Source organism: Rhincodon typus, chromosome 19 (assembly GCF_021869965.1).
Source record: "Rhincodon typus isolate 14 chromosome 19, sRhiTyp1.1, whole genome shotgun sequence".
Classification (NCBI taxonomy): domain Eukaryota; kingdom Metazoa; phylum Chordata; class Chondrichthyes; order Orectolobiformes; family Rhincodontidae; genus Rhincodon; species Rhincodon typus.
In genome coordinates this window covers 45,789,886-45,811,216 of record NC_063350.1, presented here as the reverse complement: position 1 = coordinate 45,811,216, position 21,331 = coordinate 45,789,886, and the positions used below count along the sequence as shown (strand labels likewise).

Sequence of the window (21,331 nt, the reverse complement as noted above, 5' to 3'; positions counted from 1 at the left end):
AGGGAGTTGGGATGGGGGTTGGTCAGTGAGGAGGGAGGGGCGGGTAGTTGGGAGGGAAGACGGACAGGTCAAGGAGGCAGGGATGAGGCTAGTAGGTAGGAAATGGGCACGGGGGTTGGTCAGTGAGGCGGGAGGAGCAGATAGGTGGGAGAAAAGACGGACAGGTCAAGGAGGCAGGGACAAGATGGGCTGGTTTTGGGATGAGGTCAGGGATGGGGAGATTTTGAAGCTTGTAAAGTCCACCTTGAGACCATTGGGCTGCAGGGTTCCCAGGCGGAATATGAAGTGCTGTTCCTCCAGTTTTCAGGTGGCATCGTTGTAGTGCTGGAGGAGGCCCAGGATGGACATGTCGTCCAAGGAGTGGGAGGGGGAGTTGAAGTGGTTTGCAACTGGGAGGTGTTGTCGTTTGTCGCGAACCGAGCGTAGGTGCTCCACAAAGAGGTCTCCAAACTTCCGCTTGGTTTCCCCGATGTAGAGGAGGCCATATTGGGAACAGCGGATACAATGTACCACATTAGCGGATGTGCAGGTGAACATCTGTTTAATGTGGAAAGTTTTCCTGGGGCGTGGGATGGAGGTGAGGGGGGAGGTGTAGGGGCAGGTGTAGCACCTCCTGCGGTTGCCGGGAGTGGTGGGGCTAGTGGGGAGTGTGGAGCGGACGAGGGAGTCGCGGAGGGAGCGGTCCCTCCGGAAGGCAGATAAGGGTGGGGAGGGAAATATATCCTTGGTAGTGGGGTCAGATTGCAGGTGGCGGAAGTGGCAGAGAATGATGCGTTGAAGTCGGAGGTTGATAGGGTAATATGTGAGGACAAGGGGAATTCTGTCTTTGTTGTTATTGTGGGGAGGGGGTGTGAGGGCAGAGGTGCGGGAAACGCGAGAGATGTGGTCGAGGGCGTTTTCGACCACTGTGGAGGGGGAAATTGTGGTCCTTGAAAAATGAGGACATCTGGTCTGATGTGTTAAAACAGGGCTAGGAATATGAAGTGAACATTTTTCAAGACTCTAGCCTTCTGTTATTTTTATCCTCACAGAATATGATAGTTTAATTGGGAATTGTTTTCTCCTAAATTGACCTGGCAGGTTTATGTCTGATGAAGTCAATATTATTCAAGGATTAAACACTGTATTTCCTTGAAATATTTCCCCAATTAGTTTCAGCATCAATCATCAAAGAAAATTATTTCCTGAATAATAATGTTATTCCATGGCAAAGTATTTAAGATTTGTAGATTCTGCTCATTTCTTGAGTCTAAGGTTTAGTGATGGCCTTCCCACCAGTGTTAGGCAGTATAGGAACTCCAAAGGGGTTGGATAGTTATCATCTTCTTTGTACATAGAATCTATACCACTATGTTCTTTTAATTCACCTGACAGCTTTTTATAACACATTTTCATTCAAATTTAGTGAATCTTCATTTATAGGCCTAAGAATGGCCTACAAAGAATATGTTGGATGAAATAATTATCTCCACAATTTTCTCACTTCTAAACAATTAAGTCATCTCATCCAATCTTCCTGTAGCATTGCTGTACCATACTATTTAATCTTTTCCATGCTTTCCCTATCATGTAATTCCTCATCTCGTTCCTTCCATCGATTCCAAGCCATCCCAACCTGCTCTTGCCATTCCTAACCCTTCCATTAATCTCATTGCATCCTTCATGGAAACAATCTCACCATCCAGGGATAGTAGGAACTCCAGAAGGTTCTAGACCTGAAACGTCAGCTTTCCTGCTCCTCTGATGCTGCTTGACCTACTGTGTTCATCCAGCTCTACATCTTTTTATCTCACCATCCAGGGACCTTTGTTGTTGGATTCCCCTTACGTTCCATGGTTTCTGTTCTCTGCCAATACCCCTACCTGACTGTCACCATTATCCTTTCACTGTTGGACTTGCATCACATCTTCCAGTTCTCCAAGTGCTGCATATGCCTCCATGTGCACTAGGTATTGCTCTTCAAATAAACTTACCAGCAACGTGAGGTCTTCAGCTGACTAATGAAAACACTTTGGCTGAACAAAAACTCACTAATAAAGCAAATACCTCCATTTTCTCCAGTGGCAAAGGAAATATACAAATCTAAAGAAGACTCTTTATTTGTATCATTTAAGGAGTAAATATAAAACAAAGCCTCAGTTGGATCGAAAACCTCAGTATTATTCTTGTAAAATTCCTCTGAGGAAACTTTGGGGCATGTACTGACCTGCTTAAGATAGGATTATCTTTGTCACTTCATCAGTAAATTTTTGCACATTTTCTCCAATGGCAAAGGAAACATACAAACCCAAAGAAGACTTTTTATTTGTATTATTTAAGGAATAACTATGAAACAAAGCCTCAGTGGGATCCAAAAAGCCCTCTGATCCACTGTAATTTTTTGATTTTGTGTGAGAGATTAAACTGTAAATTGACATGAAATGCTTCTACTCCAGACAAAAATGGATCAATTTAAGTGTTGAGCTAAATATAAAATATTTTGTTGGAAATAATTGGACTACAGAAGACAGCAGACCTCGGTTTACCAACAGTGGTGAAAGTTTGGTGTGACTGTATAAATGGGTTTTGCCACTATTATTCACTAATAAAACAAAAACTCCAGGAGTCTTTGATTTCAAGCAACTTAAATTCTGTCATTTTTGTCTGAAGTACTTTCCATTGCAAATCTTGTTGTCGGTCTGTGTGGCAATGGCTACAAATCATTTCTGACCAGAAAACACAATCTAAATGCGTGGATTAAAACATTTGGGTTTATATTGGAAAGCACAGGCAATTGATACCTGGTTTAACTCTCCCATTATAACAGGATGTCCACTAACTGGCATGGATTGTACTGCTAGTTTTGAGTAACGCCTTGAAATCACTCTTAACAGTCTGAAAATTGTTCCTTTTCATCAGTTTTGTTTTGTAAGCTTATGTTTTATTAAAATGCAAAACCTCCCCTGTCAATGTTGAAATTCCTTCTTTAGAGCTCCAGATGGAGGAGAGGGTGTTTATGGGCATTGGCAGTAAGCCATTTATGGACATCAAACCTAGCGAAGCAGCCATCAATGACCGATTGGTTGAGTGCGTCACAAAAGGGAAAGGTATGAGTTTAACTCAGAGGTTAGCTGAACTCTGTGAGGGACATTGTCCTTTTGCCTTTATGGCTTGAGTTCAAAACCTTCTGGCTATGCACTTTTAGGAAAAGGAGCTTTGGTAATCTCAACTTGAAAAGCATCAAAAATGCAAAAAATGAACAATTACTATCAACAGGTTCTATGAGAGGCAACAATTAGAAATTTAGAATTTTACATATTCAAATGGTGTGTTCCTCTCTGGTTATGTTTAAGGTACCTGGGAAGCTGGGAAGTGATTTCACCTCTGCCATAGCCAACCTTGATGTGATTGTTGCCACCAATAGATTCATAATTGAAAGTGTTTCAGTCCTTGCTGTTCACTATACACTGTCATAATTTAGAAAGCATACGTTCATTGAAATATAAAAAGCACAATCCTTCATTTATAATGGAAACATTACAGTATTCTGTTGCTATGACAGACTGCACTACTATGATATACTAATGGATGCTATTATTGCTTTCATAGATATCTTTTCCTTTTTTCTTAACCTAAATACAATGTCAAAAAAAAAAAATTATGGCCAAACAGAAACTTAATGTTACTAATATATGTTGCATATATTTTTTCTGTTTTCACGCAGCAGCCTTCACACATAGTGGAAGTTAATCCAAGCTTAGAATTATGTGCTTCTGTGTTTGTTTAATAATACTTAGATGTCAGATACTTCATGTGGTGTTACACAGTCATGAGACTAACATTATATACACACACTGGTCATCCTTGAGCTGCAGTGCCCATTCCCCTGTCAGCAATAATTCCCCTCTTAAGCCATGCCTTTCTATGATAGCTGTAGGATGCCGGAGAATTTGTGCTAGTGTATCTCATTATTATTCCTGTTTTGTGAAGTTGCTGGTTAGTCAAGCATCCAGTAGTTTTGTTTTTCCACTGGGTTCTGGTCATTTTTTCTTCCGGAGTAACCCACATATTGATATCAAAAATTCAACTGGTACTTAGTGAAAACAATTAATGAAACCCTTCTGCCAAATGCCACAAAATTTGTATCATGTGACTGATGTCACCTTCATGATCAACCTTTAAGTTTTTGTCATGGAGGAATGACACTGCTGCATGTCACATTTGCTTCATACTTTGACCCTTTCTTGACACAAATGGCCAAGACCAAGTTGCTGTATTTTAGTAAATACACTTGACCTCTCAAGAACGATTGTGCAAAAACTAGAGTTGCTTCCAGTCCCTTCCTTTCCAGGATCACAATGATTTATCAGTACTGAGCAACAAAAAGAATAAGTCAAACATCAACAATCAAATTGGTTACCTTCCCACTGCCACTTCACCCATCATGGAAAGATTCCAACTTTCACTAGTATCACAGCTCAGATGGTGTTGACAAATGCCACTGTCTGGGATGACTAGGACTTCAGTTAAACTCACCTAATCCTTCCTTTCTCTCTTTGGGTGCTGAGGCCTATGAAAACTTGGTGTAGTGGTTTTCCCATTGAAAGATTTTGGATTTTTGTGGAAGACCCCTCAAAATACTTAAAGTTAATCAGTAAAATTTCCATATTATCAGTTTGATCCTCCTGTCAAAAATTCTTGAACGACTTTGCTACACTTACTGAAAGATCTTGAACAATATTTAGGCAGTGCATCCAACCTTCTGCAACAACTTTACTTGACTATAGCTCTTTGAATGATTCAGTCTTTTTCCAGGGCATATTGCTTTATACCCTGCTCAGACATAACAGTTTCTGGCCTCCACAATGTTCTGAGCAAAAATGATGACGAATCCTTGCACAAATTATCTAACATTGCCTTAATACGTGGAATCTTTCCAACCCCCTTTAAAGACTAAGTAGTTATTTATTTATACCATTTTGAAGTCTAGGCAAAACCACTTTCAAAGATCTGATTATAAAATCATTGTTGACGGCTCATCAAAGATAATGCCACCCATTCTGAATGAGGTTCCAATTTACAACATTTGTAGTTTACTACATGTAATAATGATACTTACGCATTACTACCCCAGACCTATCTTGCAATAAGGATGTTCTTTTCTCCTAATCACAGCTTTACCCGCTTAATGTCTTATAATACATGAAGTGGCCGTAGCCCTAGTAGACCACAGTGTCTTATTAAAGAGAAATAACTAGCGCTGGTTTAACCTGAGTCCCCATCCTTCAGGTGAAGGGAGAGGTTGAAAAGGAGAGTCTATCACGACAATCTTAGTCAGTGCAGAACTTGAACCCATGCTTTTGGTATCACTCTGCATTGCAAACCAGCCATCGAAACCCTTATTACAGGATATTGGATGAAGGAAAATGGATTATTAAGCTCATTAGTTTTTCTTTGTGTTAATCATGTCCCGCATAAATTGTAGTTCCTCATGAATTTCCCCCTCAGAATTTGTGCCGTCTACTTTATGAACAGTTATTGCGTAAGGATTTTGATTAAGTATTTCATTGAAGATTTCCCACTAATTTGTGATCCCGGTGTATATAATGGCACACCTGCAGGAAACAATACGCTGTACTAACAAAGTATCTAATGTCAGAATGTTATTACGCATATATACTGAGTACAGAGTTACTACAGCACCTTTACAAACCTGGATTAACTCCCACTTTGGAGGATGCATATTCTTCATAGAATGAAGAACTCTGCAAGTTTGATTGCCTAATTTTTTTGTGCTGATTACATTTTTGAAACAAAGTGCATTTTCACTTTCCTTTCAAAAGTAAACTCACTAACATTATGAGTTATGTCTGTTCCAGAGGAGACCAAGAGACCAAATTCCATAGGCTCCAATGGCAGTGCGTCATCTTCAGGAAGCCAGTCTTCCTCGTCATCGTCTGGAATTGGTTCCCTCAGTATGCACATTTCCTCCTCTCCATCAACTTCAAGAAGCAATGCTGGCATCAACAACAACTGTTTTTATAATACCCAAACACGTATTGAGGAAGATGACCTGGAGAATGATCCTAGCGGAAGGCCTTTTCTCAGTGAGTGACAATATCATAAGAACTGGACAGTATAAGTAATTGTCAAGATGTTTCAGCAACATATGATGCAATCTTTTGAAAGAAGGATATTATCCTCTTGAGTAAGGCAGTATATATATTAATGCTAAGGCACCATACTGTTCTTTTAACTAGGCATCCTTGTAGGTTGTATCATGGATTGGCACACAAGAGTTTTGCCTTTATGCTGTGGTTAAGACTGTGCATTTAAATAGAACTGGCACTCACATCTGGAAAGTAGAAACAAAATGGTGTAATAAAATAAATGATCTGATTATACATCCCATCATTCCACATGAGATGTATGTACGATGTAGTAGGTGAACTCGAGCTTCTGTTTGGTTGAGCAGCAGATGACATTTATCAATTTTTAAAGAGGGAGGTAGAGATGTTTCCTATAAAGGAAGAGAATGGCAGTTGTGGAAATTACTGACCACTATGTTGATCACCACATGTTGTTCTGCAGCCAGGAGGATAGGACAGTCTAGTGTGTATGCATCTGCTTCATGATCGGTCAATAGGTGTTGTAGTTAAGCGCAGAGAGGCTGACCATTTCCAGTTTTAATCCCACCCAGATGGAAACCATTATTTCTAAGCTATACTGTTTCTATTAATCTATGGCTGAGACCTGAAAAACTGAGAACGTTGGACAGCCTGAGCATTTAGACTTGTGTTTCACTTTGTAGGAGCCAAACCAGGAGCTATTAAAGTTATCATTTTTTTCAGCAGTCTTGGGTAGTTTTGGCTTTGAGCAATAATGTAAAATGGCTGATTTTAGACCATCTTCCATTCTACATTACTCATAATTTTCATTTTCCATTGAAGTGAATAGAAATAAAAATCCAGAAGGATGGGGTGGCCAATTGGATTTTCGCCATTTTACATTATTGATCATAAAATTATCCTTGGCATCTTTTCTTATAAGATACCAAAGAATACCTTTTAAGCAGCAGTTTTTTTTTTTCTCTCCAGTTTAAAGACAGCTCACTGTTATGTTCCATTGTATAACAACCCAGCAGCATAGTGCAGGTGCTGTCATGGTGATACTTCAGGTTTATGGAATCACTAATTGACACAAATCACAAATGCAAAAAAGTGAGATTGGAAAACTGCTCACAGGTTGAATATGTTTGACAACTCCATTGCAAAGACAGTTTCTGCCTGCTTAGTGCTTTCCTACCATATGGAGCAACAGAATAGAATTTTCAGCCCAGAACCAGGTCATTCAGAGCAACTTGTCTTTGTCAGTGTTTGCCATCCAAATAATTTTAATCACAAATCTTTTTCAAATTTGTAGTGCTACTTAGTGCAATGCTGCATGACGTTTCAAACTTCACAAATGCTCATTATTTTTTGTTGGCTTTATACCTTTATGCAGTGGATATAATCAGTTTATCTCTCTATTGAAATAGGAAGTGAATTTCCACATATGGAGGTTGGGAGAGTTCTTTCTTTTTTATTGACTTGTGCAACGTGGGCATTGCTGGCTGACCGGTATCTATTGCCTGTCCCTAGTTGCATTTAAGAAGGTGGTGACAAACTGCTTTCTTGAACTGCTGCAATCAATGTGGTGTAAGTAGACCCACAGTGCCATTAGGGAGGGAATTCCATGATTTTGACACAGTGACACTGAAGCAACGATAGTATATTTCCAAGTCAGGATGGTTAGTGACTTGGAGCAGAACTTGAAGGTGGTGCTGTTCCCATGTATCTGCTGCTCTTGTCCTTTTAGATGGAAGTGGTTGTGGTTTTGGAAGGCGCTGTCAATGGAGTCTTGGTGAATTTCTGCCACACGTCTGGTAGACAGTACACATTGCTGCTACTGAGCATCGCTGGTGGAGAAAGTGGATGTTGTGGATGTGGTACCAGTCAAGGGGACTGCTTTGTCCTCGATGGTGTCAAGCTTCTTGAGTGTTGCTGGAGCTTCAATCATCCAGGCAATTGGGGAGGATTCCATCACACTCATGACTTTTACACTGTTGATTTGGACAGGCTTTGGGGAGTCAGGAGATGAGTTACTTGCTACAGTATTCCCAGCCTCTTGTAACCATTGTATTTACATGGCGTGTCCAGTTGAGTTTCTTGTCAATAGCAAACCCCAGGACGTTGATAGTGGCATATCCCATGATGGTAATGCCAGTAAATATCAAGGGGTGGCGTCTCTTTTTGGAGATAGTCTTAGCCTGGCATTTGTGTGGTATGAATGTTACTTGCCACTTGTCAGCCCATACCTGGATATTATCCAGATCTTGTTATATTTGAGCATGGACTGCTTCAGTGTCTGAGGAGTCATGAGTGTGTAGAAAATTGGCAACCATAATTAATAGTCCCATTTCTGACCTTATGTTGGACGGAATGTCATTGATGAAGCAGCAATTAATCATCTACTTTAATCTTAGTGCATGAGCCAATGAATGAATCACAAAAAAAGTGTAAACTCCAAATACGCTACTTTTCTGGGTCTTCCATAGCATGCTCTTCCAGATACCAGCAGACAAATAAAAAAATTTCCCTTCAAACTAACGGGGCCCTATTCCTTTAAATACTGAATGAGTTTGGGACAGGAGAGTAATCAGTGGAAATGGGTGATAAACATTGTCATAGTCTGTGTAGGCCTTTTTTACAGCTTGGCTAAACCTCTAGGAAGAACATGCTATGTAAAGAAATTTTACTGAACTCTCTACAAAGCAGCTTGAAAGACTGAACTGGGGATAATGGATTTTCCTCTTCATTCACAGCTGAGAGATTGGAAACGTCCTCCCAGTGTAACTCCACAGAGAGTGTTAGCGGTTTCAGTAGCTCTGAACACAGCAGTGTCTCACTGACGGGAGGAGAGATCGAGGAAGCGCTGTCTCTCTGTTCAGCATCATACAAGCCCAGTTCAGACCCATGCTCACTCTATGCACCACAGCCACTGCCAAAGGGAGAAGTGTCATTAGGAAATTTGATCAAAAGTGTAAGTATATTATCTCAGAGATAGTAGGAACTGCCGATGCTGGAGAATCTGAGATAACAAGGTGTAGAGCTGGATGAACACAGCAGGCCAAGCAGCATCAGAGGAGCAGGAAAGCTGACATTTCAAGTCTGGACCCTTCTTCAGAAGAAAAAAAAGAATTTCTGAAGAAGGTTCCAGACCCGAAACATCAGCTTTCCTGCTCCTCTGATGCTGCTTGGCCTGCTGTGTTCATCCAGCTCCACACCTTGTTATCTCAGTATATTATCTCAGGTTGATTTTGTGTATTATCTTGCCGTTTCCCGTTTAATGGATCTGAAAGGTGGCAAAACCACATTCAAAATAAAATAAATCAATGGCAATTTTATTTTTTCCCTCCGGTTTTCTACCTTCTCTCTAGAAGATGTTAACTGAGCTGGGGAAGGTTTCTTATACTTTGTTTCTTATACTTCAGACAATTGACCCGTATAAGCAGATGTCAGCAAGTTATTTAATCACAAAGGAGAGCTGAGCATGTCAATGCCATCATTACACGTTTAAAATGATGAACATTGCAATGAAATTCAGAGGATGATACCCAAGAGTGATTTTCTTTTTCAGTTGTTAGCCTAAGAAGTCAAATGTATGATCCTGATTGCTGCCTCAGCTAAGACCAGTAAACTAGCTACCATATTCTAGAGCAAACTGAAATAAAATACATTGGTATAACATAAATTTGGTTTCCTGGGGTGGCTGATTTGTTCTGTCACTCATTAATCAGTCTAATATAAGCAGACCTGGTGGACAATTTTACTACAGACTTCAGGGTGCTAAAGTCAGATTCAAATGGGATCCCAACACGTACATTTTGGAAATCAGCCAAGCATCTTCCTCCAAACTGCCCAGTTAATGGTCCGTGGACAATGTTCTCTCTCCAACCAATGATTTCAGACAGTCTCTCAATGCTGCAGGGCTGTTAGGAGGCTCTCCACAGGATGCCACAATTTTAAGTTGACCCTTCTCCAACCGTCTCAATTTTAAAATAAAGAGAAGCCATTTGCAGCTTATCCACCATTATGGAGGTGTGGTCTATGGCCTTGACTGAAGCCAGACAGTCAGGGAAGACCTCTAGGCTTACCAGTGGATTGCTGGCTCCTCGGTCAGCCACCAAAGAGTGGCCTCCAGGCAGCATCCCTGTTTCCCCTACCCTCTCCAAGTACCTGGAAGCCCATTGGAAAATTTCAGTCAGTAGGTCAGTCAGTAGATACTGGTCCACATTTAGGCCATTAATCGGGTCAATTAATGACCTGCACTTGCAAGTAGCTAGCCTTGTTATTTCCCAATCCTGCTTCACGGAAAATAGCTCAAGTGTAGGCTGGAGCCGCAGAATAGGCACATCAACCAACAGTGCAAAGTTACTCCCACTGCCCTTACTTTACGACATGTTAACCCCATCAGAGCTGAAAGTTTCACCTCCTGGTCTCTGTCAGTTTTGCAGACAGGCCTATTTGAAGATTTAGACATTAACCTACAATTAGCTGTTTAGCATTCTCTCATTAGATTTTTTTTTCATGAAATTTAGAGAAAAGGCAGTTAGTCTTCTTCAGAAGAATTGTACTGTAGTAAATCTGTAAGGTCAATGATTTGTACATTGACATTGATCTGAGTAGGTTGACAATGCTTGCAAAATGGAGCACAGGGAGTTTACCCTCAGTAGCAGTATTAATTACTCAATGCCAAAATGGTTATGATGAGCAGGGAGTGGATGTTGAAAAGGAAATGATTCATGCCTCACAGCTGTCATCCCACACATCTTACGAAGATTAAAATAAATTTCAATAGGTTAACTTGAGTGCAGTGGGTGGCGAACCTTATTACTTCTGTATTTCTGCTCTTTGTCTTTTAAACTTCTATCTGATTCATGCTGTGTTCCACCAGGCTGGAAAAACAAGGCAAGTACTTGATGGTTAAGGTCTGGAATACACTACCAGGGAGTGTGGTGGAGGTGTCTTCAATTCAAGAGAAAATTGGACTGTTATTAGAAAAGAAAGAATATGTTGAGTTACAGGGAAAAGATGGACGAATGGCTTGGAGTGAATTGCTTATTTTGAGAGCTAGTGCCTCCTTCTGTGCTATCACAGCTGTGTGATTCTGTAAAAAAAGAAAAAAACCCTGAAATCACAGTGATACATTTAGTTTCTCTCCATAAATTTGTTTTTAAGTGACACCATTTAATCATTTTTTCAAACTGAACGGAATTGAATATGATCCATTGCTTTTCAGACAGAACTCTATCATACAAAAGTCACAAACACGGTTATGCATAACAACTTTTGTGTCATGTCTGATGATTTTTTCAGTGTAATATAATTTTCCAAACACTGAGAATCTTTATGTCTAGAAGCATGAGTTTTTCCCCTAACTTGGTTCCAAATTATGTAAGGGCTGAACTTTACCAGGGAATGGCCAAGTGTTGATTTTGGTGAGTTTCCTGGAGCGCTCTCTGTGAGCTCAAGTGAGATTTCTCACACCATTCCCTGAAACTCATCTCATCACCTATACCCCTCACCTTTATAGCACCCACTCGCCAGAGCTTTCTTCCCTCCACAGGCCGAAACACTTGGCCTTGTCAAGACCTCTGGGGATTCCTGGCATCAGGATCATTATTAAAGCCCAATTGGGTACCAGGCCATGTGCTGCCAGCCAGGAATTGCTCGTTGCCCTTTACCATGCACATAGTGGGAGGGGCACCAAAAACAATTCTCTCTCAGGGCACTTGGAAGGCTTGGTTGACACTTCATTGCAAATACAACTGTACATTTGTAAGTGTATTTTTATGAAGATTCATGGGTTACCCATCCTCAGTGTCACCTCATCTGCCTATTCTTCCTCCAATGGCCTGTGTAACCTCCAGCTTAGCCATTATGCTGCACTGTACCTCTCTGTTGAAGACAGGGTTGGTGTGATTGTCAGTGACCTCCCCACGTCTATTGCAGTCTCCCCCCATGTCCTTCAATGCATGATCTTCTCCCTCACTTGTATCTTGAGTTTTCCTCCTTTACAATAATTATCCTCCTCTGCCACCCAGCATGCTCTCTCTAAATCCTACAATTGGCTTCCCAACTTCCTCATCGTAGCAAATGCTCTTGATAAGACCCCTTGACTTTTGTTGAGCTGAACACCCTTGACCAACTTGGATAAACATCCCTGATTTATGACTGGCCAGACCCCCGACTGACCTGTGTGCACCTCCTTAACTGATTTACTGTGAATTTCCAGACTGGTTGTACTGGACCTGCAGAACTGACTGTGACCCACTTCCTGGTCTTTAGACATACAGATCTCTGGACCCTGTTCATCTAAGTGATGGAGTACAAGCACCTGGACTGACAATAGATAATGCCCATGACCTATTTTGCCAGGACCCCTGACAAAAGGCTGTTTCCTTTGGTCGAACTGAGAACCCCTACCCATAGACTTTGAGATGTGGGAATTATGTGAAACAAATCCAGTGTATTTGCCTCATATGCTACTAGCACATGCTACACATGTGAGATTGGTATAGCACAGTACCTTAGAGCAGCATATCCAACTCCTTGACTAATGGCTGCTGACAACCTTGACAAGTTTTCCTGGCTTTGTATCTGCACAAAGGGACTGTGAGCTTTTAAGCTCTGGCTGAGGGGGCAAAGTGCAGAAAAGGCAAGACAGAGATGCTGTAAGCATCCAGGGAGTGCAAAATGAGTGAGTATTATGAGAGTAAGCGAGGAGCCCTGTAATATATCTTTGTCCAATCCAGCAGATGGGAGCTTGGTCTTTCTCATTTTGTGTCCTGGCAGCAACAGTACCGCAAGAGGTGCGGGCACACTCCAGTGTGGCATTGAAACTGTATTGTGAGTGGGTCAGAGATGTGCCATAAAGATGCGGTGATGCTGGTACATTGCCATGCCCATGCACATACCAACATCTTTGGACAGTCCCAGCCTGTGAAATGTTGATCAGTGCTGTTCAAGATGGAGGTCTAGAGGAATAAGCACTGAGCTGGGGTTCCCAGGTTTCATGAGGGGATTGTCACCCCAACTAGTTTCTCTCCAGCTGGAGGGAGACTGCATATCAACAAGATTTGGCAATAACAGCATGACGATGAATGCAAATAGATGGACAAACAGTCCACTCACTGCTCACCAGGGAGATTATTATCTCATTTTTCAAAACTTGATTGAAGAATTGGATTCTTTCTTCTTGATGCCATGAATCTTATTTCTGTCAATCTCACCCTATGTTCTCATCTGAGTCATCAATGCCCATGTTATTCAGGGGATAGCGAGATTCCACCTGATGTGTTTTGCCCAAAAGGTCATTTTCTGAAAAAGCCTATCAATAAAGGGAACATAGATATAAAATACTTCATTCTCAAGGTGTTTTGAAGACACTTGCATTGATACTCTTGAAAATATTTTAGCTCATTTACAAAATTGAAAGATTAACTCAACGTTTTTCCCTTTCTTGAGTTAAACATTTCTTCCTCCAATAATTTTTGACCAACTTTTTAGACCATAATTGCCTTGTGTATGTGTACATAAGTAGACATGTCTTATCACTGTGAATAAGTTTATAGATGGATTGACTGATGTTAAGTTGGATAACGTTTAGAATTCAAATTGACTGCTTTACTTTGATCCAGGATAAATCATCAGAACTGCCCGTGAACCATTCGACAGCTGTCTGACCATCTGAAGAAGCAGTATGGTAAATATTTTCACCTAAGATGTCAGCATTAACTTTACGACTAAAAGAACAAAGAAGCATTTGCGTGTGCATGTGTGTATCTTCTTAAGAGATAAGACTACATATTTTAAGATTAGGGAAACACTATAGTCAGAAAAATGACTGTTATGTTTAGTAATAATTATTGGCAAAATCAACCTGACTTTGAGATGCAGCATATGGATATAACAACAGCTCAGAAACAAATAGAACAAGACCTCACCTTCAAAATCCAGCACTCAGTACCAGACTTTACAGCACAAGGTGTGTCCATGGCTGTCATGTCTTTCACAAAGGCAGCCAACATTTTCAGATCAATGGACAAAAACTGGCACCTCCTGTAGTTCTCCCCCATCAGCATAGCGCCCAGTTCTCAGTTCTTTATCACTGTTCATTCTCACCCTCTGTGCCACTCCCAACTCCAAACTGCTGCTGTTTCAGCACACTGAAATTTGTTGCCCCATCTTTTCAGCAGCAACTCTGTTTATTTTACCTGATGTGGAAATTCCTGCTGGCAGGCATTTGAGCTCCTCAAGTTTAGCCAGAACCTAAAGCAGCATTGAGAGGAAAAGCAAACGATTGTTAGCTGGATTTAGCAAAGACGGGTGGGGGTGGGGGTCAACATTAGGTGATAAGTGCCAGTGTAACTTTCAGGAGGACAAAGGTGTAAAGTGGTGCTGGGGAGAAAAGTGTGCCAGTCTGAGTGGGGTAATAGGATGAATGGGGGGGAGGAAGGAGATGGTGACAGTGTAGAGAAGACAAGCTATTTGTACAAACTGAAATGTTAGGCCAAGTCCCCGTATGATCTCTGATTGGGTAAATAGAGAAGAGAACTTGCTTCTCGCCAATCACATAAACAAGGTTTAAAATGTGCAATAATCCTAATAATTCTTCTCAAGGACAATTAGGGATGGGCAAGAAATGCTGGCCAGCCAGCGACGCCCACATCCCACAAATGAATAGGAAAAAAAAATTGCTAACTGAGAGTCCCAGTAAAGACCAGGACATTAGAGTACACTTTCTCTCAAAGAGAGAAATTCCCAGCAATTTTTGCTACAATCATTTAATTAAAAGTTGAAATGTTGAATGCATTAGTTGCTTCACCTTTGACAGACACATCCTTCATCATCTTTTCTATGCAACTATTTGACTGGTAGGTATTTTTGAGTTGTTAGCTTTTTTGAGTCTGTCAGTTCTTAAAAAAAAAAATCTAATTCGGCAAGAATGGAGGAGGAAGGGAAAGAACAAAGTGAGCAGAAGCAAGATCAGCCTACTGTTGAAAGACTGACTCACAGTTGTACTGCAGCTGACACCACGGCTGATGTTGCCAAAGATTGAGGGACTGGCCATTGTCCAGCTCTTTTTTTTGTTGAATATTTAGTACAGAGCTCACAATTCTAAAGGGGACAAGTGCAAAGTACAATACTTGAAAAGGTGAAATCAAAAATTCATTTAGGTTTTAGCTCAGCAATGATCAAACGTCAAGCTGAAACAATTCTTATTTAAGGCAGATATTTCCTTAAACAAGTAGTATGCACACAATTGTTAAAATTGCACTAGTTTGGACTCAAGCAGTACTTTACTTATTAAGACATATAATATCATTGCTCAACTATTCCAGCAGTTCACCAAGTATGCTTTTATGTGAAAAATGATGTTATCTTGTCATTTAATTGCCATTGTCTGTTCACATGGGTTATAACATTGTTTGGATTATTGTAATACAACAATAACATTGACTGTTTAGAAACACATAGTATTGGAGGTAAAATAGCCCTATACTTTGTAATGTGCCCTACATTTTAAAAAATGGATGATACTTTGCTTCCGCTTTATCTTGTATCTTCTGATGCACATATTCTAATGAATTCTGTAGAATACTTTGGAAAGCTAGTAGTGAGATAAACTATTTGAGGTAATAATGTCCTGAGTTATGCATCAGTGCATTTGATGTCTGTACTCCCCAATGGTTTTCTGTCTGATATATGTGGGTAGAGTGCTGCTACCATTGAGCTTTTTCTTTTGACTGGGTCTGAAAGCCTAACTGTATTTTGTAATGGTAGCGGAACTACTACTGGTGAACCTTAATACGAAGTGCCTCTTGTCTTAATAAGATGTAGTTTATTGCGTGATAGCAGTTAGTTCAAGTTACGCTAGTTAGATTAGCATTGTTACCAAAACTATGAGGAGACCTGTGGATATAGATCTCCACTCTGTAAAATCCTAAAATGTCCTGCCTCATCTCCACCCAAGCCTGTGTGAAAACATCAGATTGGATGGAGCTTAATGTAACCTCCAACTTGAGCCCTTTCAGAACCATTGCCTTGTACCTCACTGTCTCTTTCTAATGTGTGGAAAATTGAGCAAATCGATCAACTCATATCCTCTCTCATGATGTTTGGATTTTAAAATTTGAAACTGACCCCTGAGCAGCTCTCATGTGACACAAGTTAAACTGAACCCATTCTGAGCAGGACCCATTGAAGATTTTGTGAAACACATCAAGTAAAGACAAACATGCTGCCCATTAATTAGAACCTGTTCCATGTTGTATACTTGTGTCAATATTGTTGTGTTGAATGTAAACCATTAAGCCTTGCAGAAACCCTGCCTCTGCCCTCTGGTGGGTGAGAGTGAATTGTTAATTCACCCGTAACCCATTTCCACAGTGGTACGGTGGCTCAGTGGTTAGCACTGCTGCCTCACAGCACCAGGGACCTGGGCTTGATTCCACCCTCAGGTGACTCTCCGTGTGGGTTTTCTCTCACAGTCCAAAGGTTAGGTGGATTGGCCAGGGGGAATGCAGGGTTACAGGGATAGGGTAGAGGGCTGGGTCTGGGTGGGAAGCTCTTCAGAGGGTTGGTGTGGACTCAATGGCCTGCTTCCACACTATAGGGATCATCCAAGTAAAATTCAAAGAACCACAGCATCGTCACATTTGGGGAAAATACCAAAGATTCAGCCATTTTTCCTTTGCCTGTAGTTTGTAGATTTATTCCTCAATTTTGACAGATGAGAGACACTAAAGGCGCTATAAGGCACTCTGCAAACATCTTTTAACTTATTGTTCACTGGCATTCACATGCTTCTGAAGATGAAGGAATTCGGTTGTACACATGAGAAGATGTGATTGTTCTTCTTGCAACAAGAAAGTGAAGGGAGAACGAATAATAGCATTCAAATTGTTTTGGGCAGAAACTGTTTCTATTGATAGACAACTTGACAACCACAAAACAATGATATAAGATGGTTGGCCAAAAAAAAGCAGGGAGGGAAAGAGAAGAGTGTTTACCCAGTGATTTGCAATGCATAGACAGAAAAGGAGGCATGTTCAATAGAAAGTTTCTAAAAAGAAGTAGACACATACATAAAAAGAGAGAAAAAGAATGCCCTATGAAAGGGAAAATGCTGACAAGTCTGACTAATTGGATAGCTCGTTCAAAGAACTGGCATGGGTACAATGGGAAAATGATCTCCTTCAATATTATATGATCTAATGATTCTACATTCAATTTGAATAGTCTGTATGGATAGCAAGGTGAAGATTCATGCTTTCTCAATGGAGGAGGTGCACCGTAAGTGGAGTTTGGTATATGACAACAATGTAGTTTTCTGAAAAAGGGGGATCGATGAATTTACCCTCAACTTTATCGTTGAGTGTGAGGTATCCATGCGCATCAGAATGTCATCCTCATCTATCCATACTTGTGCCAGTTGATGCATTCCATTGTTTAAGCTATACTCATTTTAGTCAAAAGGAGGGTTTTGAATTCATATCTGGAAGAGACTGTAGCGTAAATATCATGCAGTGATGGTGTGTAATTAGTATATAATTTTAATCTCATTGTTTTCCCAGGCCTGAGAATCAATGAACCATTGGTGAACGAGGCTCATTGTTGGTGTTCCAATGGCTTCTGAGCTCTGAAATGTGATTCCAGTTCACATTGCAACAAGCTGCAGATTTGCAAGAGGTTGCCATGCCATCTGGGCTTAGTCCTGACAGATTGTTGTTTTCACTTAACTGGAAAACAGATGCTGCTCTGTAGCAGATTTCTCTTTCGAAAAAGCCTCATTATTCTCAGGTGATTGTGACATAAGCCTCAGCCGTGGTATTTCACAAGGTCATCGCAACAAAGAGGGAACACTTCTCCCTGTGCTCAAATACTGTGAGCTTTCTGCATGTTCTCCACAATACATGAATCTGTAACATCAGCATTTGGTCATGTTTTCTTTCCCTAGTGTGGCTCCGTGAGTTTCAGAATCATAAGCTCTGGCAAAAGATGGAATTATCCACGAGTGTTGGGGAGGGGGGAGCTCATTCATCCAGGGAAATTGGACTTTGGAGAAAATAGCACTAAGAACAGGTCTAAAGGGGGAGAGCAATGTAACATATTCATTTAACTATTAAATCATATATAAGTATATTTTAATATGCATCAAAATGATCAATTAATATTAATTTGTATGTTGTACTATTGCTTTCTTAAGCATATCTATTAGCTTTAATCACGGCATTGTTGTGATGTTAGTTAGGATGTCAGTACTTAATGTTTCCCATTTTTACATCTTTATAATATTAAAAAGAACCATGGATTTTATTGATGTTAATGATCTTTTGGCCCTAGTTCGTAATGTTTTACGCTCTTCTAACATGGTCTGATCTTTAAATATGTTTTCCGAATATAATTCATGCCTCCGATCAACCACAAGTGTCTGATTAGAATGATGTAGAATTCACACCTAGTTGTACTGCTGTCTTCGGAGACTTGGTGTCAGATAACACGTATTCGGCATACATGTGATTGCATGAGTGTCCTGTACCCTCCAACTGGAACTGAAACGATGACACAATCTTTAAGACTAAAGCTTGGAATTAGTTTCCAAACTGTTTAAAAAAAATTGTGAGAAGCAATCAATTGACTGCTTACAGATCTTAAACTGGTTATGGTTATTATTTGGTGGATCACACCAAAAGCAACATATGCCACACACTGGTTATAGTCTTTCAATACTCGTCTAAATTTGACACAATCAGTTCACTCCCAGGGTATACTATACAGCTTGGCAGGATTCTCTGCTAACGTAACACAGGGTCCATTGTTCGGTTCAAATGGATTTAAATGGGAAATCAATCCAGGAGTTATTCTTCTGAAACTTCGAGGATTTTCACCCGAATTTGAGTAGGAGTCATCAAATTATGATATTGGGTACTTACCTTTTTTCTTGCATTCCAACATTGTTGGGCATAAGGATGATGGCGTTCCTGGCAAAGATGTTGCTTCGGTGATGAAGGGGCGTTTGAAGTTTTGAAGAACCTCTGAAATTAAGCATAGGATGATTATACAAGCAGCAATGCCTAAGCTCAAAGGATAGTTTTAGAAATTAGAAAAGTATTTTGAAATCATGAATGCCAGGACTTGAGGCCATTAGTCAAGCAATATTGCAGCTCGGATTTACTGCCTCCTTTTTTCAATTCTTATTTTGTTGGGTGCACCAACTTCAGCAAATTGCCTGGTCATGGAAAATCAACTGGAGGGCCAAACAAGCAACTGAGCACCAGGGTTCCACACGTGTTTACAATCTCATTTCAATGAATGCTGTGCAATACTACTCAATCATTACTCTTGATTTATGTTATTTCAAATGTCCATGAAATGTCCCTTTGTTCTTGAGTTATTTGAATCACAATATCATCTCCTGAAAAATATTCAGGTAATTGTTAATATCCTGTGGCATAATTTCCCCTAATTTTACCAAAAGGATGAGTGAAAAGCATATCATTTTGTACTCAAGTCAACTTTGTGCTAAAAGTAACAAGTAGAATCAAAGACAACCCTTAATTGCTCTCCTGCATCTTTTTCATGTAAACTAGAATTAGCATGTTAATAACTGCTGAATTTTCTGGAGTTACTGAGTAATTTCCATTCTATGCAGACTGTAACATTGTTGCTACGCAACTGAAAATGTAATAAAGGTTGAATTCAAGCAATTTGGTATTGGAAAGTGTCCCATTTGTGTTTCTCTTCGAAAATAAATCGTTCAGTTGCAAACGAACCTGGAGACAGCAGACGTTATGAGTGTTCATTGAGATTAATGGTACTGGAACATCAAATGGTCCCAGAGCTGTCGGATTCCTTCAACGCATTTGATGAAAATGCATTTGAATTAAATTGAGTTTACTAAGTTATTATGTTGAGGTAAATGCCTGAGGAATACATAAATATGTAAAAATGTTGCGTGTGGTGCAGGTGCTGCTTATCAGATGTGTTGTAATTTTCTGACCCACTTCAGAAGTAGTATGCCCCCAAAAATGGATGTTAAGCTTTAATAATCTTGTACCTCAGCAGTTAGCATTGAAGTCACAATAGGATGACACTAAAATTACTGAAAAATGAAACATTCTATCTAAGGACTGCACCTCTTTAAGGGGCTGTTGCCTCTCAATTTGGTCCAATTGGTTTTACTTAAAACGGTATAAAATTGAGTTTTTGCCCTTGTGCTACTGTTTCATAACTTTGGGACTCTTGGAGCCAATAGTTTTGAATAGTTTGAAAACAGCAGCCAAACTTAACACCACAAGGTTCTGCAAACAGAAATTAGACCATTTCTTGGTGACATTGGTTTAGGGACAAACACTGACCAAGACTGGATAACTCCACTGTCCTTCTAAAGAGTGTGATGGGTGTAAAATGATGTGTTAAGTATGCTGTTAAGATACAAAGGTAAAGGATGCAATTTTATTAAGTAGTCTGAGCATTTTCAAAAAGTGACTGTTTAGAGGTAGAGCGAACATGCGGTGTCTACTCTTTTATGTTTCAGTCCTCCTGCATATCACAGGAACCAGAGTGCACAGTCACACCCCACAACCAAATAATTTAAACTTAAAAGTTTCCTTGTAACATTTTTCTTTCATTAGAGTCCGATTGAGTCAATTTAAAATGGGATAAAAAGGAATTTTGGCCTTTGTGCCACCGTGATATTGTCTGTACCTGTGAGCCAGGAGGCTCTACCTGAAGCCCTACCTGCTTCAGAAGTGTATCAAGATATTTCTGAACAGGTTGATTAAGAAACTTTTCAACAAGAATTTGGTTATGGCAGTGGAGGTGTCCCCAGAAATGGGGGCAGGCAGTGTCTTCAAGCATACTTCGGGGCTTCTGTGATTGGTGTGTAACACATTAACTCCTTAATGAGCCACATTTTAAGTTAAATTATTAAGTTTCCTTTGAGATTTTGATCTTAGATACAGTTTCCTTTATGGGGCTGTTGCCTTTTTAATTTAATACCATTGTTTTAATTGATAAAATGAGTGTGAAAAGAGACTGCTGGGGCTCCTGATGAGTGGGAAGGAGTTATAATTCTACATTGTGTAAAGTAACCTTTTATGAACAAAAGGGATTTTCATCTACTTTTGTACTTACCTGGTTTGGAATCCAGTTAATAATGGGATCTAATGTATTCACCTGAAAGAACAGATGATTCCTCAATTTAACCTCCTCTAAAAGATAGGTCCTGCAAAAGTGCGGCACTT

At 40.1% G+C, this 21,331-nt stretch overlaps 1 protein-coding gene across 1 annotated transcript in view; it reads left to right on the top strand.

The window, feature by feature from the left end:
• Positions 1-19,792, top strand: part of LOC109933340 (pleckstrin homology domain-containing family G member 4B-like) — a 177,200-nt gene extending 157,408 nt beyond the window's left edge. Inside the window, exons 20-23 of the mRNA XM_048608477.1 lie at positions 5,859-6,086; positions 8,843-9,060; positions 13,721-13,785; positions 17,660-19,792. Of these exons, the coding sequence (XP_048464434.1) occupies positions 5,859-6,086; positions 8,843-9,060; positions 13,721-13,765 (491 nt within the window). The 3' untranslated portion in view covers positions 13,766-13,785; positions 17,660-19,792. The remainder of the gene's footprint in view (positions 1-5,858; positions 6,087-8,842; positions 9,061-13,720; positions 13,786-17,659) is intronic.
• Positions 19,793-21,331: the final 1,539 nt, after the last annotated feature.